We start from the raw sequence: 17,605 nt of genomic DNA, 5'->3' as shown, positions 1-17,605 counted from the left end.
TTTGGTATCACACCATTTGTTCATTCTTGTCTATTCATTAATAATGGTTTTTCATTGCTTATTAGAATGTGCATAATTTATTGAAAATTTTGGACTTCAAAAGGAAATTTAGAACCTTGAAGGTAATCCTTTTGAGCAAAAAGCAAGAAGGCCGTCGAAGGGTTACAAATTCTTACTTTGGAGATGTCGACTAGCGCTCACATAAATTGAACATGCAGAGACAAATAGAGTGACATGATCATTCTTATTAAAAATAACCTAAGCTATCTTCAAATTAATGAAAATGAATGACAGAATTATCTGTGAAAAATGAGTTCTGAAACCGAAAAAAAAAAGGAACAATTTAAAGCATTTACATACCTTAAAAATTACATCATATGATTTGTGAAGAAACAAATAATCACACCAATTACATAATAAAAAGGAAGAAAAGAAGGAAAACCAAAAAAATACTCAAATGAAATATAATAACGTACTAAGGAAACAATCGAAGCATGAGAGGATTGGTAGAAAACTACTGATGCTCCCCGGATGAGCCTCGGTAACGTTATACCAATCCTCCATTTTCAATTTATTTTTCTTTTTGGTTTTTGTTTTATTTTTTTTCAAGCCATAACACCAAACTATCAAGGCCCCAGCATTGTTGTTGTTGGTGTTGGAATCTTCACTGAAAATTCCTATAACTTTGTTTTAATGCAAAACAACCACTCTGCTGAGTATCCACAGCACCAAAGAGAACTGAAATGCAAACAGTGTGCGAAGCGACCCCCGATCAAGCATAAATCCGTACAGCGTGATCCCTCCATTGTTGTGTCGCAAATACACCACTGCACACACACACACCCCAGTTATCCGCATGCATCCATACGACAACCATAAAATACAAGCATGTATAGAGTCTAGGTTCGAGTTTAGGCAAAAACTGAGGTACTACTCTTGTCCTAGGTTCGAGTTTTCACATGTTCAAAAAACATTCGGGTTTACCTGATACGCATGGTTAACAAATTTGCAGGTCACTACAAGTATCAGAGTCTTCCATACGCCTTTGTATCCGAGTTAGGTCTCAAATTTTTCTTGTTACCCAAAGTAGTTGTACTACTATGAGTAGCTTTACGCTACTAGCTAGCAAGCAAGGAATTTAGAAACTTAGAAAGCAATAAGCATACTGACCTAGAGCTTGCCTGGTTTGGAATGAGGAAGGCTCCTCTTGAGGAACTGAAGAGAAAACGTCGGATAAATGTTCAGAGTCACTCTCTCCATGATGTCCGCTAGCCTCGGAGCGCAGCCATTTTTTGCACTGCTGATCTGATAAAGCAGATGGACAAGTCAAGAACATGTGCCATCTCGTTGCAATTGCCACAATTCCTTGAGCTCTATGAGTTATTCTTGCTGCCTCCATTAGACACAAGAACAACCCGCTGAGCTCAACGGCAGAGCAAACCACAAGATCACCCGAGTTGAGGAAAGTCTTCTCCGTCTTGGATGCCAAAACCAGCAACAAGGCCCCGAATTGGCTCACGGTGATTGTAAACAAGCATCCGATGATAAAGAACCGGTACCTATGGCTGGTAACCCACAATTGCTTCCTTATCCTTACATGTTCCTGAAAAGACAGAAATATCGAGAGAAATTATATCAAATCTTGGTTCAAATGTGCACGAAAAATGTGGAAAACAAAATGTTGCGTTAAAGAGAGAAAATTGTCTGGTATCAGGTACCAGTTTTTGCTTCATCATTGATATTCTGCTTCACCGTTATGTTATCGATACTTTGTTGATATCTTGTAAATATCCACAGATTATTGACCAATTACCGACGAAGTACCAAGTACCATAGATTGGTATCTAGTAACCTGCTAACTAATTACTACCCCTATCACACTCTTTCAAGAGAAAATAGCGAAGAAATTATTGAAATTTCAAAGCATACCTTAAATATGATGCTGGAATCGGATTCACACCCCTCAAACAACTTGTGTAGTTCTTGGAACCTAAGTATTTGGAGCTCACAAGTTAAGCGAAACAAAACACAAACCAGCAAGAACACGCCAGTTCTATAAACCCAAGAAGCCAGAACGAAAACAAACATAATGGAATTGAGTGGGACGCTTGAACTAATATGAGGCAGTGAGATCTTGACAGTGCAGAAGAATATGATCTTGTGGGCAAGCTCAATGAAGAATGAAGGCAGTAGTATGCAAGCAAGGGACTTGAAGGCCTTATTGAGCTCGCGAGTGTATTCGCGACGAACAAAGCCAGAGTCGTCTCCAAGACCGTCAAGGAAGAGAAGTTGTCTTAGGCCATATTTCCTGAAGAAGCCGGACAGAGTTATGAAGCCAATGGCAGCCAAGCCGGACTCAGGAAGTTGGACTAGCTTGTTGAACGAGATAGGGTCAGATGAGGTATTTAGAGAGAGGGAGGTCACGATAGGGACTAGGATTGTTAAGAAGATGAAGGTGAAATAAGATACGAATTTTCCAAGGCACGAGGAGTGGTCGAGTGCCCACCATTTGAGGCTGACTCTGAAGCTGCATAGCTCATATGAGGATTGGAGAAGTAAGGGAATGTCGGGTTGGTTTGAGTCGTCATTGAGGGGGTGGCGAGATATAATTTCGGAGTGGCTCTGGCTGGTGAAGTTGACATTGATTTGGTTGTTCATTGAAGTGGAGGAGTCCATGGATTGGTTTTGTGAGTGTTGGAAATCAAGGAGCTAATGGAGTCTGTAAAACAATCTGCAGTTTGTGAAGACAGCTACAATGTTGGGAGAGGAAGAGGCCTTTTGTGTTTGCACGGAAGATGAAGAATTGATGGTTCGAGGATCAAAGGACCATAAGCGGGAATCAAACCAGCATATTCAAACGTAAGTGGCGGTTTGATTCGGTTTTGACAATCAAAGAGTTAAGGTTTCCAAAAAACCGAACCAAACCAAAGTCCGAAATCTCGTGAGAGGTCTACTTGCCACCCTAGCCTTTTTTATGTTCAACGTCTTTGCGTATTCGTTTGCACAGTTGGCAATCACGGGTCCATTGCCAGATATAAGGATAGTTATTGCTTTCTAATGGTCTCAAACTTCCACACGTGAGGCTCCTAAGAAAGAAGCAAAAGAAGTCCGAGTCCTAAAACATCAGTGAAAGCCCATGACAGCATTATACAGTACTACTACAACTTGGCCTTGTTGCCTATAGGAATAGGATTGTTCTTGACGGTCGTCCAGACGTGTATTACGTGTATGGTGGTGGTCGTCAATTGTTGATGTATACCGTCTACAATGAGATCTACATGCATCAAAGTTTGACAATCACCGCAGGTAAGTGGTAACCGCCCTATTGGCTATTATGAAGTTTCACCTAATTAAAGGAGATTAATATTAATGTGTCTAGGATGACAAATTAGCCTTGCAATTTCGACTAGACAGAGTGGACTATAGCGCGAAAAAGACCGGGAACTACTCTCATTCACGCCTAAACTGGGTGTTCCACACGCAAACAGCACGGTAGTGAAGCTAATTCCAACATTGCATCTACCATTAAAGATAAACATTAACACCAAACTCTTAACCATTTAAATATTCACATTCAGTTCAAAAGAAATAAAGGTTAGGGAAAAACTATTCACATTCCTGGACAAGATGACGGAGCTGGTCGAGTGTCTTCACAATATCGCCAAGGCATGCAATGACCCGGTCCCCTTGGCACCTAACAAAATCAGTTTGGAGGTCCCCGGTGCTCTTCACGCCAGCAGCCTTATGGTCAGGTGTCTCAGTAACGATAGCACGGATTAAATCTGCACTTTCATGCAATTTCATAGCCGCAATTTTCTCCTGTTCTTCAATGCTGATTGCCTCCTCTTTTCTTTGACTATTTGTAAGCTTTTTCTTCACACAGCTCTTCTGAGGATGTTCTTCTGCCAGGCTCTTCGGAGGAATTGCTTTTAAACCACTTCCTACAGGTTTTTCTTCTGCTTGGGTTTTTTGAGGTTTTTCTTCTGCATGGGTTTCTTGAGGCTTTTCTCTCTTGCAGCTTCTAATTGAATTTTCTCTAGGACAGCTTTTCTTAGATGTTGATCGACGCCTTCTCCTTTTTGACTCTAGCATACAAGAAAATTATAAGAAAAGAGCTGTTGAGAATTATGGTGCAAGGGTTACTTACGCAAACAACCTGATTGTAATGCTTAACTACAATCCATTCATTTACTCGCCCATTAATCAAAATTTCAGCATGACACATGCAGTTTCCCTATAAAAACTATCTAAAGAAATTTCACATTGCAAATTCAACCACCTTAGACCTTTCATGACATCCACCATTAACTTCCAGAAATAATACCAGTAGCGGGGGACTCAACTAATCATGAATTTATAGAAGCTTGAATTGGTATTCACACTGCTATCGAGTAATCAATCTCACAAATAGGAGAATTATCTACTGAGTGGGTATGCATATCTAAGCTGTCGTATATCACACCTTACCCTTGTTTATAAAACATTCATGTACATCAACATTCTAACCTTATGATTCAAGTCTCAATTTGTGTTTAGTGAGTAAATAAACTGTTTAAGGAGTGAACTTAACGATTCATCTACAAAAATCATAAACAAACTAAAAAAGAAACTTTCCAGTTCTGTTTACAACTTATATTTAACATTTATTGCATTTAACAAATAAGATTATGTTCTTTTCCAAATTTTAAAGCCCATACTCGCTTAATCATCTGCAGGTTATTTTTGTATATAGGGGATAAGAGATTCAAACACACGATGTTAGGTGCACGAGTAAACGTTCTTAGCCACTTGAGCAACAAGCCCCTTGCATATTGCACCTATCCGTTATTTACGCGATTTGTGAGTGATGATTTTAACATCTTACCATACGAAGGGTGCTCGATTGGACCCTCCCTCTTCATTAATAATTTTCCTAGATAATGAGCTCATATACTTCACAATGTAAACATCCATATAGCAATCAAATCCAAAATGCGAACTTTCATTCAGCAACCAATGATGCCAACCCAAAAATATGCGGCACGAAAAATGTGAAACAAAACAAGCAACTGCATATTAATCACAATGCAGCAATATATATCAATACAGATTTCCATTTGTGGCTGAAAAACAAGCATACCTGGCTCTGAATCAACATCAGGCTCCTCCTCCGCCTCATCCTCCGGATCACTATCTGGGTCTGTATCCGATTGGTTCCCCCTCACTCTCACGAGCTTCTCAATCCCTCTAAACAACTCCTGGTCAAAATTCTCCGGCAGCCCATTCCGCTTCCTTCTTTCAATTCCTAAAACCCAGTACGAATCGGAAGCTCGGGACTTCGCCTCCCACTGCTTGATCCCCTTGTACTCGCCGAACAAAGCCTCCCACTTCCGGCGATACTGGTCCAAAGTCCGCGACACGCCCAGAGCAAAGCAGTTCTGAGCTATGATCTTCCATTTCTGAAACGACGACAGCGCTTTCAGGCAGTCGCCCTCTACGGCGGCGACCTCGTTCACGAGGATGAGCTCGTCAGTCGGATTCCAGTCCGGTGCTGCTTGCGAACGCGTGCTGCGCCGGTTGCCGGAAGAACGGTGAGATCGGTCGAGCTGGGACGGGGTCTGTTCGGGTTTCATTTTCGAAATTTGTGCTCAAAATGCCATCTTTTTTTTGGAAATTGGGCGGCGGTGAGTGTCGAATCGACTTACCCAGGACTGGCAGTCGTTTCGGAGGGATCGATGGCTCTGTGCAAACCCTAAAACCACAGTGGAGTGTAGTAACTTGCTCTGAAAAAATTCCTTTTTTTCTAGTTTGGGTTAATTTTTCTTTTAAATTTTTGGAAAATGGATTAAAAAACTAAAAAATATTTATTTATTTTCTACCATTGTATTTAATATAAAGACATTTAATTCAAAGACGAGTGATCATATATTTTTAGGAAAACTAATGAAAAATATTTAAAAATTTTGAGTTTTAACAATAAAGATAAAATAAAAGGTAAAGTGAATAATATCAAAATTGAATTTTTAGTGTAAAAATATGATTTTTCGTTAAAATAAACGGTACTGAAAGTTTTACGTTAAAGTTTTTGTATTCTTTCACCACTTGGTGACAAAGAAGAATATTTTTGATAAATGCAATACTTGTCGAGCTTGTCGTGCTATTGTGAACCAACCAAGCTGCTAGAGTAAGAGGTTTGTGCAGGGTGTAGGTGCGAAGTTAAACTATTATGATAGTTGAATTCATTATACGAATCAGATTATAAAAAGTGAAAGTCTACAATTGAGTTGAAAGCAGTATCGAAAATTTGAACCCATTCTCTTTCATCTCTTTCCTCCACTGATCGTCAGCTAATACGTTAGCTAGAGCATCACGCTTTTCTTCTATCTTAAAACCCAATTTGTAGAGCAAAAAATAATCCTAAAAATTCTAGAGGCGAAACGTAGATTTTTATTCAAGAAATACAAGATTGCCCTCAATAAATAGGCAGATTTCTCATATGCTCTCACATCCCTGAAGGACTCAACAGCTGAACACAATTGCCCATAGTTCACCTGCCCTTGGCAAGGATTTAAAGATAAGGATTAATTACCCAAATCCTATCTTTAATTCATTCCCATTTGAAGATTAACTCCAATCAAGTAAGTAATCCTAATTTAAATCAATTAGGAATAAAAACCCCATTATCTCGATATATTATCTCCTATTAAATATATTAGGAATATTTAGAAAATATCTCTCCATTAAACACTATATGGCCGGCCCTATCCCTATAAATACCTCATATTCTACCAAATTTGGAGAGCTTTTGCAACCCTAAAAAAGCCCTAAATACTTTACTCTCTCAAAAAAACTAACTTAGGCATCGAAGATCCGTTGACCTAACCCCCCACCTTGTGGGCGCGTGAGGTGTAGATCTTTGATCAAAGGTGTTGATTGTTTTACAAGTGCATTTTCATCAAGACTAAAGACGGTGAAAATTTGCATCAACACAATTCATCTCTCTCCTATTTCTTTCTCTCTTTCTCTCCCACCTAGTTACTACGTATTCATTTTGATTATTGCCGGAGTTAACTTTACTATGAGAAACGTAAAGCGAGAGATAGTCTCAAACAATGATACTTGAATGTTGAATGTTGAATGTAATGTTCTTCAATGATTTGGAATCTCATTGTATTAAAATAAAAAAACGCGTGAAACGAGATAAAAATGGAACAATCTGCTGATAAAAGTTGAATGCATGAGTGGGTGGCCCTTGTGAGGATGAAAGGTCGATAACAAATAAATCTAATGTGCCTTTTGAGAAGTATGTTGGCCGGCTGCCTAAAAGGTAAATCCATTGGCCATGGTTGACATTTAAATTTTGATGAATTCATCGTTGTCCTTAATATAATAAAATACATGATTTCTTTAGTCAAAATAGTTTAAAAGATTTTGACCTATGATCACTAATAATAAAAATTAATAATGCCGTCCTTTATCGTAATAAAGACTGCACATAAACGTGGTACTTCTGTTCCATTGATAATCCCACACCTCCGTTAATACGTTGCCATATGTACTTAGGTCAATCTCGTGACTTACCAGAAAAATGATCAAAGTAGGTTTGATGGAACTTAACTGACCTTTAGACTTACATTACACAATGATTTCAAGATCATACAAATAATTTAAAGTCACATTTATTCAAACTCCCATCTTATGTCCCCAATTTGTAGAAACTCATGACAAGTACGTGTATATATAAATTGTTGAGTACAAGCAAGTCAATTTCCCAGACCATTCGCAAGAAACACACACTACTTGTTTCGCAAGAAACACACACTACTTGTTTTCTTCATTAGCAACATCATACTCGTGCAATCAAAACTTATATACGTATACTTTGCATGCACAACTCGTAAGTTTGGCATGCAACTCACGTACATTTTTCATGCAAAATGATCAATAGTTTAAAAATTTACAAAAGAGTAAGTTGATACTCACAAATTGACGTGCAAATATGAATGAGCCCAACGATCTCTTTCACCCTTACATCCTCAATGTCAAGGTCAAGATTTACAGTCAAATTCTAATACTTCACTTTTTCAAAAAAATAAAAAAATTCAAATAAATCAAAAGAAACATCGACGTTAAAATTTACAGTCAAATCCTGATAATATTTCATTTTTTAGACAATAATTAAATTAAGATAAATCAAAAGAGAAACCGATATGCACACAGAATCAGAACCTTCCAAAGCTTCCCAACCTCGTATCAAGAAACACATTATCCTCCCATAAATAGAAACCTCTCAGAGCTTGTTGGCACAAAGCACTTCAATCATCACATTATCTTCTTCTTATCTTCCCACCATTCCTCGATGGAATCCTACAAAAACAGCAGGAAACCAGCCATAAATTTGGAATTTGAATCCAAGTGACAAAGGAATCAAAATCCACGGGACCTCGGAGTTGGAATCCCCCTTTCCTTGCCTATTTGCCTAACCCCGCCAACCAAATTGACCAAAAAACCCTGCCAACCACGAAGGAGCTGTAGGGTTTTTACTTTTAATGCCGAGTTAGCGTCCAGGTTCATTGAACCGAAATCAGTTGATTTCCTTGTTGATGACTTCTATGACACGATTTCGCGGTAGTTGCAGGCATCGGGAGTTAAGGCACTAATTCGACAACGCGGAACACGATAACAGCCGTGAAAACCTGTCCAGGTTCAATGAACCTGGATAATTTCCTTTTTAGTGTTACGTTACACCAAACACAACTCACGTTTTAGACCAAAAAACAATCTATGGTTATGTATATGCATCATGACTATGTAAGTGGACATACATCATGGCTATGTATGTGGACATACATCATGGCAAATGGATGTGGACGTACATCATGATTAGATGGGATGGACATGTATGGTATGGAATATGGATGCAAATTTGGAACAATTACACAATTTTGGCAATAGGAATAGATAGTGAAGTCTAGGTTTATTTATTTAAAGACATCAAATAGAAAAATAAATTGTGTTTTAACTATAACAATTGGACAAAGTATTTGAAATCAAATAGAAAAATAAATTGTGTTTTAACTATAACAATTGGACAAAGTATTTGAAAAAAAATATTTTATTTGTTAATCTTTTGTTTTTCTTTCAAAAAAATGTGAATGTACTATAACCGCACAAGTTATAACATACTCATTATCATATAAAGACAAAAAAGATAAGATAAGATCGTGAATGGACTACAAAAGATTCTTGTCATTTCATATGATTTTGTGGTAGTGAAATTTACACATATGATTTAATTTCAATACAATGAGTTTAAAGCATTCGTCCTAGAAAATAAAAGGCTTGATATTTTAATAACATCAAGTAACTAGGCATTCGTTTACGTACATATAATAAGTTGTGACAAGAATATAAAATTATTGAACGAAGTTACAAGTTAAAATAAGTTACGAAAAACAAGAAACGCATATGAAAAATGAATCACATTTGCATACAAATTAGACACCACCGTCCTCTCTTAATTTTTGATCAGTCAACAAATTTGATTCCAACCTTGAATTGAAATATTAACATTTAGAAACTTGGAATTTGTCCTAACCCTTTTAGTTTGTCTCCTAAGCTATTCTCACTTGTTTTTTTTACCTTATCCCATCATGTTACATTGTTATTTTATTAGTTCAAAACAAAAGGTTCATGCAACATTATTATTTTTACCTTATCCAATCAGATTACATTCTTATTAAAAATTAAAGTATATTTAAGGAAATAAAATCACTCACTATTTTTTTTCTTACGCCTTTTCTTTTTTTATTATCAAATTAACTAAATTAAATGACAACAACAACATGCGTATCAACTCTAGCGCACGTGGCAAATCACGCGCTGCACACCCACGCGGGTTTTCGCTTCCGCTCGATATATAAATACGGTGGGCTGTCGCCTTCCTCCTTCCTCACCCAGCGAAACCCAGAAGAGAGAGAAAGAGTAGGCGAGGAGAGAGAAAGAGAGAGACAAACGAACCAGAAGAGAGAAACGCGGCGTATAGCTTCATTCTCTTTTCGTTTCTCTTTTTCCTTCCCACTGACCACCACCGTCGATTTCTTTTCGCTTTCTCGATCTATCGAATCAGACCGCCCCAGGGGTTTCTTCAAACGCTTCATCTCGTTTTATTTTCTCGGAAAATTTCTGCGTTCTTCGTTGAAAGCTCCCGATCCCTCTGTAAGTGTTGAATATTTTGTCGATTGGATGACAATGCCGCTGATTTTTCTCATTTTTTAAAATTATTCTATGGCGCCATGATCTGCAGTTTCTGTTTGGATGCTCGGAAAATAGGAAAAGGAGAAAATTATTGGAAAAGTTCGAACTTTATGTTTCTCTTTTTGGAAAATTCACATATATGGAAAAATCAATTCATTTAGCTCCAAAATTGTCGAGAGCATTAATAATGATTTGGGTTTTGTGAGATTTAAAAAAAAAAAAAAAAAGCTCAAAACTTTCCGCATTTGCAACGATTTATATAATTATCAAATCTCTAATTTTTGGGTGATTTATGAAATTAATTAACTCCTTTCCTGAAAAGGAAAATAAAGTTTGAAGCTTTTTAATTTTAGTAATATTAATTTTTATAAAGTAAGGCATCATTGAGCTCTGCAATTGAAAGTCCGTTTTATATTTTGAAACTTCATTGTTTTGGACTGGTTTATCAGAGCTTGGGATTTTTACACCAATGTACTCTTTGCAGTAGTCAAACGCAACCATGGTATTCTGGGTCTTTGGATATGGTTCACTTGTGTGGAACCCAGGATTCGAGTATGACGAGAAAGTGCTAGGTTACATCAAGAACTACAGGCGTGTGTTTGATCTTGGTATGTGTCATTAGTCTCTGGACTGGAAGAAATTGGATGTATTGTTGTACTTTCGATTCGTTACACGTCGTTTGATTGTCACTGATTGTGGTCATAATGTTTTTGAATTGTGAAGCATGCATTGATCACAGAGGTACACCTGAGCACCCTGCTCGGACTTGCACTTTGGAGTACCAAGAAGGAGCTGTCTGCGTAAGTAACATTCTACAGTAGTACAGATACCCGTTAAACGTTCGATTATTTTTTAGCTTTTGTTGTATGGTTCATGCGATTAGTGTTTCGTTCTGACATTCAAAGTGTTTCTAACAGTGGGGTGCTGCTTATTCTGTTCGTGGAGGGTCAGAAAGGGAGAAATTGGCAATGGAGGTATGCTTATTCAACTGTAACATTTATCCTTGTGGTGATAGATTGTCAGCTCAGCTGAGAGTGTCGGACGTACTTGCATAGAGTAGGAAAAAATGGCTTGAGATAAAATTGACATTTTTATTCGGCATTTTTGTTTGTGAAACTAGAAACTAGCGGTCGCTGTCTTACCCTATTCATCTAATGGTCATGCTTGATTCATTTCTTTTTGTTTGCAGTACTTGGAAAGGAGAGAATGTGAATATGATTCAAAGACTCTCGTCGACTTTTATAAGGTAAGAGTAGCTTGAATATTACTCCACCTTCACGCCTGGACTAGCCGGTTTTCTTTACATTTGGGATTTTTGTTATTGTTTTGTTCTGCTTGCAATAATATCTATTTTCTTTGTGTACAGGAAGGGGAGTTCTCTGAGACTGAGCCTTCCTTGACAGGAGTTATTGTGTAAGTCATTTTGTTGTAGATCCCTCATTTCCTGCACCTCATTAAATTTATCCTACGTAAAATTTCAAAATGCTGTGTTGTGCCAAGTATCCCTCACCTAACTTGTTCATGATATTGCAGTTTCACGTCCACTCCAGACAAAGAATCAAACAAGTATTACCTTGGTCCTGCTCCATTGGAGGACATGGCAAGGTAATGCAGATTGCAATTTGTTTCTGGTTTTAGCGGTATTAATGATGGTTGTAATTATTTTTGCAATAAAGTTATTATCTCTCAACGGCTTCCACTGATCGTTAAGTATTTCTCTTTCAGGCAAATTGCAACAGCTTTTGGGCCCTGCGGAAACAATAGAGACTATCTCTTTCTGTTGGAGAAGGCTATGTTCGACATAGGTGAGCAAACACGTCACCCACATTCCTGTTACGAATCAAAGTTATCTGTGCAAGGTCCATGACCGGATGTTTATTAGTTCTTTATTAAATTCGTGTAGATGTTAATACTGAGTAGAGAATTTCTGACATGAGCAGGCCATGAAGAGGACTACGTGATAGAGCTAGCAAATGAGGTGAGGAAGGTTCTTGGAATAGCCGGAAAAGGATTTCCAAAGGAGAAGAAGTTGTCCGGGCCAACCCACCACCCGCTCAAGTCCAACGTCCCGGCTCTCCAACTGCATCCGCTCCCGGAAGCCATCGCCATGGACTCGTAACATTTGACACAGATGAAGCTGCAGAGTGCTAACCCATATATGTATCTCCCTAGTTTCAGATTAAGATCCTTTCGGCTTTTTTCAGTCCCCTTGTTTTGGTCAAGCTTATTTTTCAGAGGCATTTGATGATGCCGTAGAAGAGATTAGGTGCGAGGAAAAACTAACTGCTGTTCTTCCCTCTTTTATTTTAATTTAAGGAATTTTACATTGATGTTGATGTTTTTATTTCCAGTTCCAAGCTTAAATACGCAATTTCCTTTCTTTATTTTACCATGTTATATATTCATGCAAGAAAAAGTTGCATCCTTTTTTTATATTACGGTAAGAGCATTTATCTCTGAGCTCGAAATCTCGCTTCAATTATTGAGTGTCAAATTCTGTAACTTACCTATCCACTAGTGTGTCAAGTTACCTCAGAACTTTTATAATTAGTCAAATTCCTCCTTGTCATTAGATTTTTGAATTTTTATCCAACATTTTGTATGTCCAACCTTGAGTCATGGTGTCGCATTAGAAACTGTTGAGGGTAGAAAGGTCATTTTGTCCCTCAGTAAACAGCGAAAGAAGTTAAGTTAGTTCAATCTTTTGTGTGTGCAAGTGAAGATGTGATTTTCCGGTACAAGTAGATTGTCTTCTACACGAACAACCCACTAAATTGCTTATGCTCTCAACAGGACTCGTAAGGTTAACCGTCTTCTAAGAGAGCATGGACCAAACTTTTATAGTCTTTAAGCCTCTACATTAATGTCTTTAACGGACGTTTCATATGCTTTATCAATATGTCCGACCTAAATACAATAGGTATCTAAATAAGTCATCATTAATTACAATAACGTCCTTTAGATTAATGTCTTTCACATTTCATATAAAATACCATTACAAAACTCTCTGACTTATGTGCTATATAGTCTTATCGTTATGGTGATTATGTTTACTCAAAATCTTACACCGCCTTCATTGCATTCGCTTCAATTGTGAAACATCCCAACCCTCTTTTATATTTTAAAATTGTTTTAAAGCCTTAATTGGTGAGCCCGTGGGGCCCACCTTGTTTATTTTTTTATGTTTTCAGATCTCTCTCTTCTTCTTCTTCGTTTCTCCCTCCCGTAGCTCTCTCTTCTCCCTTATCTCACCCGAGCTCCCTCTCCCTCGTCTCTCCCTCCTTCTCGTCCTCCCTCGAGCACATACCCATCACCACACCACCCTCTCTGACGTCAACGGCGTCATCATCATCATCATCAGTTCGTTCTCCCTCTCTCTCAGTTGTTGCAAGGACAGCAAAACCCGTACTCGAGCTCCGACACAAACCGACGCCTTTCGAGGCCATTTCCGGCCAAACCACGGCGATTTGGCCGGCGTACAAGATATCAATCTCTTCTTCTTGTCGAGTACTACAACTTTCCTTTTGGTTTCACTCAATTTAGTTGAGTATTGAAGAAGTTATACTCATTTGAATCTTACCCCGTTTCCGGCGAGTCCGACGGCTTTCGAGGCGTTTTCCGGCCAAACCACGGCGAGTTAGACGTCGTGTGAGGTACCATTCTCTTCGTCTCTTCGAGGGCTACAACTTTCATTTTTATCTCGCTTGATTTCGTTGAGTTTTGATAAAGTTATGGCCGTTTAAAGTGAGTGTGCATTTCCGGCCTAAATTCCGGCTTTCTCTCCCATTTGGGTCCGGCGACCCACCAAACCCAAGCCCTTGGGCCTTCCCTGCTCAGCCCAATCCCCTGTTGGTTATTTGGCCTTTGGGCCGTGCCCTGCATGGGCCCTGTATGTGTATGTGTGTGTTGTGTACAGTGGCGAAGCCAGGATTTGTTAGGGGGAGGGACGAACTTAAAGAGTGCAAGATTCAAAAAAATGACAACGATCAAATCCTTTTATAGTAATATCTTCCATGGTTTTATCAATATACATTACAATAGTTACCGACAACGTTTCATACCATAAAAATTTCGCATAAGAGGCTCATTATAATATCTTTTTATTAATTAACTGTATAATGCAAAGAAAAAAAAATCTTAGATTCTTAGTCTTAGAGTTGAATATACTATATAACTAATAACTAATAAACCAATCAATACTAATAATCATATAAATTATTCAATAAACAAAAATTCAGTTAATCAATATCAATAATCAATTAATCTATAATATAAAAAAATCAATTTTTACCCTAAATAACAATTTCATTAATCAATAATTATAGAATTTCTTATCAATAATCCATAATTAATATTCCTTAACCATGTTGATCAACTACTCTATGATTCTATATAAATTAAACAACATTTTGTATTAAATAATGAATTAGGGTTAGGGATAATATAAATTTAGAAATTAAAGATTTCATCTAAAAATTTGGAGAGAAGTGGCCAACCAAACCAAAGGATGGCGCATGGGCCCTGGAAGCTGGCAGCAGGGTGCAGGGAGGTGGCTTGAACTTTGGAAGCAGGGAAGGCTAACAGGATGTTGCGGCTAGCATTTGGGGAGCTGTTACTCTCCGATTGTTTTGAAATTGGAAAGAATAGGGTCTGGGATAGTGGTCTCCTTTAATTATTTAATTTTTTTAACTCAATAACCTAAACGATGTCGTCCCACTGAAGGGAGTTTTTAAATTTTTTTTTAACCAGTACTAAAACGACGTCGTTTTGGCCTGGATTTCACAAAAATAAAAAAGGAACTTGCGTGCAATAGAGCTGCACATGCCAGTGGCTGATCTAGGATTTTAAACTTAGGGGGTCCTAATAGTAAAAGTCAAAAAATTTATAGACAAAAATAATATTTAAATTTTAAATTATAGCACATTTCATTCATAGATCATACGCACAACAACATTACGAGCTATGAAATCCTAATTCAAGCGTCCATGATGAGATTTCATAGTCTGAAAATATTCCACGATAGCTTCATTACCAATACATGAAAAAATATTTTCTCAATGTAAACAACTAAGTTGTCATTCAACCATTGATCTCCTATTTTCTTATTTCTACAATACATTATTAATAAAAAAAAAACACATACCAATTAACCAATAAACAAAATTCCAATAATCAAATGAGTATGCAAATATAAAACTATCAATAATAGACTATAAATCCCCATTAATATATTATAATTTAATTGAGATTAGATTAGAATACCAATAAACAAACTTGAATTTTGAGAATTTTGGGGAAATGGAGAATAGGTGAACATGTAAAAATGGGGGCATCGGGATGTTGAAAGTAGGATGGGACTATGGGGGACGTGTTGGGGGGCCTGGGGCGTTAAAACAGAAAAAGGACTAACAACAACATTTTGGCAATTGTTTTAATCTTTATGTTTTTTAAAAAATTAAAACAAATTTCCAAAACGAGCGTTTTGGGCCAGGGTTAAAAAAAGAACATCCCTTTCTTCTTCGTGCAGTCGTCTTCTTCGTGAAGACGCTGACGTTGCAGCTTGCACATGCCTTCTTCTTCCAGTACGAGGGGTCCCCGGAAAGTTTCAAGCAAAGAGTCAAGGTCATCGAAGGGTCCTGGGACCTCCCAGGTCCCTATATAAATCCGCCACTGTGCACAGCAACAATGAACCCAGAAAACACAGAACTTCATCACTTCCGACGGGACCGGAGGGGCGGAACCACCGCTCCTAGGCTTGATTTCCGGTGAGGGGAGGGGCAGACGCCACTCCTCGCGCCTATGTAGCTTCGCCACTGGTTGTGTATGTGTTGTGCTTTGTGTGTGTGTATGCCGTGAGGCGTGTGTGTGTGTGCATGCCATGCATGCATATGCATGCTGTACATGTATGTATGTATGTGTGTGAGGTGTGTTTTGGGCTGCACAGTGGGTGTGTGCAGGCCCCGTGTGTGTGTTTATGTAGTGTATGTGTGTGTTGGTTGTGTGGCCCAAACCACCAATTTTAACCCAAAAAACCCTAGGTTCCTAAAGTCCTTTAAAACCCTAAACCCATCCAATTCCAAATTCCCTATTTTATTTAATTCAAACCCTTCTTAGGGTAATTCGACGTTCTGGATCCGTTTCCAACGTCCGTTTTCCCAAATCCAATTGCTATTATATAGTTTTATTAATTGGACCCTTTATGTGCTTAGGGGCAATATTGGTGACGTTAGTTTGCGTGGCTCTTCGGCGGCTAAGTACTGTGAGTGGACCCCTTCAAAAGCATGTTTTAATAGTAGAAATGCATACATGAAATGCATGATTTAATGATTACGTTTTATGAAACGTTTTGAGATAACATGCTTACTGAGGCTACCTTGAATTATTACTATTTTTCCTATAACCCGTGTTCTTATAGAATATCTGATGGATGACGATATGATATTTAGAACATGTTTCGAACACCTCCTTATAGTATAGATGATGGATGACTTTATACTATGAAGTTGTTTTTCAATATATGTATGTTCAATGGTTTTGTACTTACCTAGTGGTCCTTTCCGCTACGGGACGTAGGGATAGATTCCGGTCCGTCCCGGGCGACGGTTTGGTGTTGGCATAGGGCCTGGAGTGTGTTTCCTCTGGCTATTTAGCACAGGGACGGGGAGCCGGCATGGGGCCTGAAGTGTATTTTCCTCTGACTGTCTGCTCAGAGACGGGGAGCCGGCATGGGGCCTACAGGTTATCGGACAATTCACTAGTGATTATTATATATGAGTTATGATTTGAGATACTGTACATCATGCTAGGTTTCGGAAAACCTATGTTCATCATTATATATTTGTTTTCATAAACCTGGGGGTTAGTATATTGATAACTGTTTTATTATATATATATATCAACTTGGTCCACTCATGTTTGTTTTGCGACCCCCTTCAGGATTTAGGATCGATGCGTACAATCCCGACAATCAAGGCACTTCCGCATCGGCATCTTCGAGTCCTCTTGGTGTGGGACTCATTCTTTTATTCATTCCATTTTATATCATTCTTTTAGTGTTCTAGTTAGTTGTATGCTCTGAACACGTTCCTTAAATGCATATTCCTTATTCTTTTACATTTATAAATTTTATCTATCCTTTATTTTCAGCAATTGCACTCAATAAATGGCTTTCGTCACCCTCGGGTGTCGGCCAGCACGTGACCATCCTGATATCCCGAGGATATCGGGATCGGGGCGTGTCAAATTGTCTAGTGACGAGTTCACTAGACAACTTAAGCCGCTGCCTCTAGGGTGTCCGGCCTTCAAGAGACAATCTTAAGGCCGGTGGAGGCTCTGCAACAAGCGAAGCTTTCTTACTATTTTCCTATCA

The 17,605-nt window shown here is 38.3% G+C and overlaps 3 protein-coding genes and 1 long non-coding RNA gene across 4 annotated transcripts; 2 read left to right on the top strand and 2 right to left on the bottom strand.

Annotated features, from left to right (window-relative positions):
- Positions 1–330: 330 nt before the first annotated feature.
- On the bottom strand, positions 331–2,932 carry LOC103456071 (uncharacterized). The gene is made up of 3 exons (XM_008395701.4): positions 1,930–2,932; positions 1,171–1,603; positions 331–827 (listed from the first exon to the last, which is right to left on the bottom strand). The coding sequence occupies exons 1-3, from the start codon at positions 2,674–2,676 to the stop codon at positions 691–693; spliced, it is 1,317 nt and encodes a 438-aa protein (XP_008393923.3). The 5' UTR covers positions 2,677–2,932; the 3' UTR covers positions 331–690.
- Positions 2,933–3,496: 564 nt separating this feature from the next.
- Positions 3,497–6,210, bottom strand: LOC103456072 (trihelix transcription factor ASR3). The gene is made up of 2 exons (XM_008395702.4): positions 5,120–6,210; positions 3,497–4,085 (listed from the first exon to the last, which is right to left on the bottom strand). The coding sequence occupies exons 1-2, from the start codon at positions 5,610–5,612 to the stop codon at positions 3,607–3,609; spliced, it is 972 nt and encodes a 323-aa protein (XP_008393924.3). The 5' UTR covers positions 5,613–6,210; the 3' UTR covers positions 3,497–3,606.
- Positions 6,211–9,914: 3,704 nt separating this feature from the next.
- On the top strand, positions 9,915–12,566 carry LOC103424725 (gamma-glutamylcyclotransferase 2-1-like). Its single transcript, XM_008362821.4, has 9 exons — positions 9,915–10,197; positions 10,721–10,844; positions 10,960–11,036; positions 11,154–11,210; positions 11,426–11,482; positions 11,603–11,649; positions 11,770–11,841; positions 11,962–12,041; positions 12,177–12,566. Exons 2-9 carry the CDS (start codon positions 10,736–10,738, stop codon positions 12,353–12,355), a joined length of 678 nt encoding a protein of 225 aa, XP_008361043.3. The 5' UTR covers positions 9,915–10,197; positions 10,721–10,735; the 3' UTR covers positions 12,356–12,566.
- Positions 12,567–13,788: 1,222 nt separating this feature from the next.
- On the top strand, positions 13,789–17,349 carry LOC139192183 (uncharacterized). The gene is made up of 3 exons (XR_011576115.1): positions 13,789–13,889; positions 16,446–16,495; positions 17,173–17,349. It is a non-coding gene; the product is annotated as an uncharacterized lncRNA (long non-coding RNA).
- The last annotated feature ends 256 nt before the right edge of the window (positions 17,350–17,605 follow it).

The sequence above is a fragment of the Malus domestica genome, chromosome 15, assembly GCF_042453785.1.
Source record: "Malus domestica chromosome 15, GDT2T_hap1".
Lineage (NCBI taxonomy): Eukaryota > Viridiplantae > Streptophyta > Magnoliopsida > Rosales > Rosaceae > Malus > Malus domestica.
The sequence above is the reverse complement of the archived record's forward strand: the minus strand, read 5'-3'. Positions and strand labels throughout refer to the sequence as shown.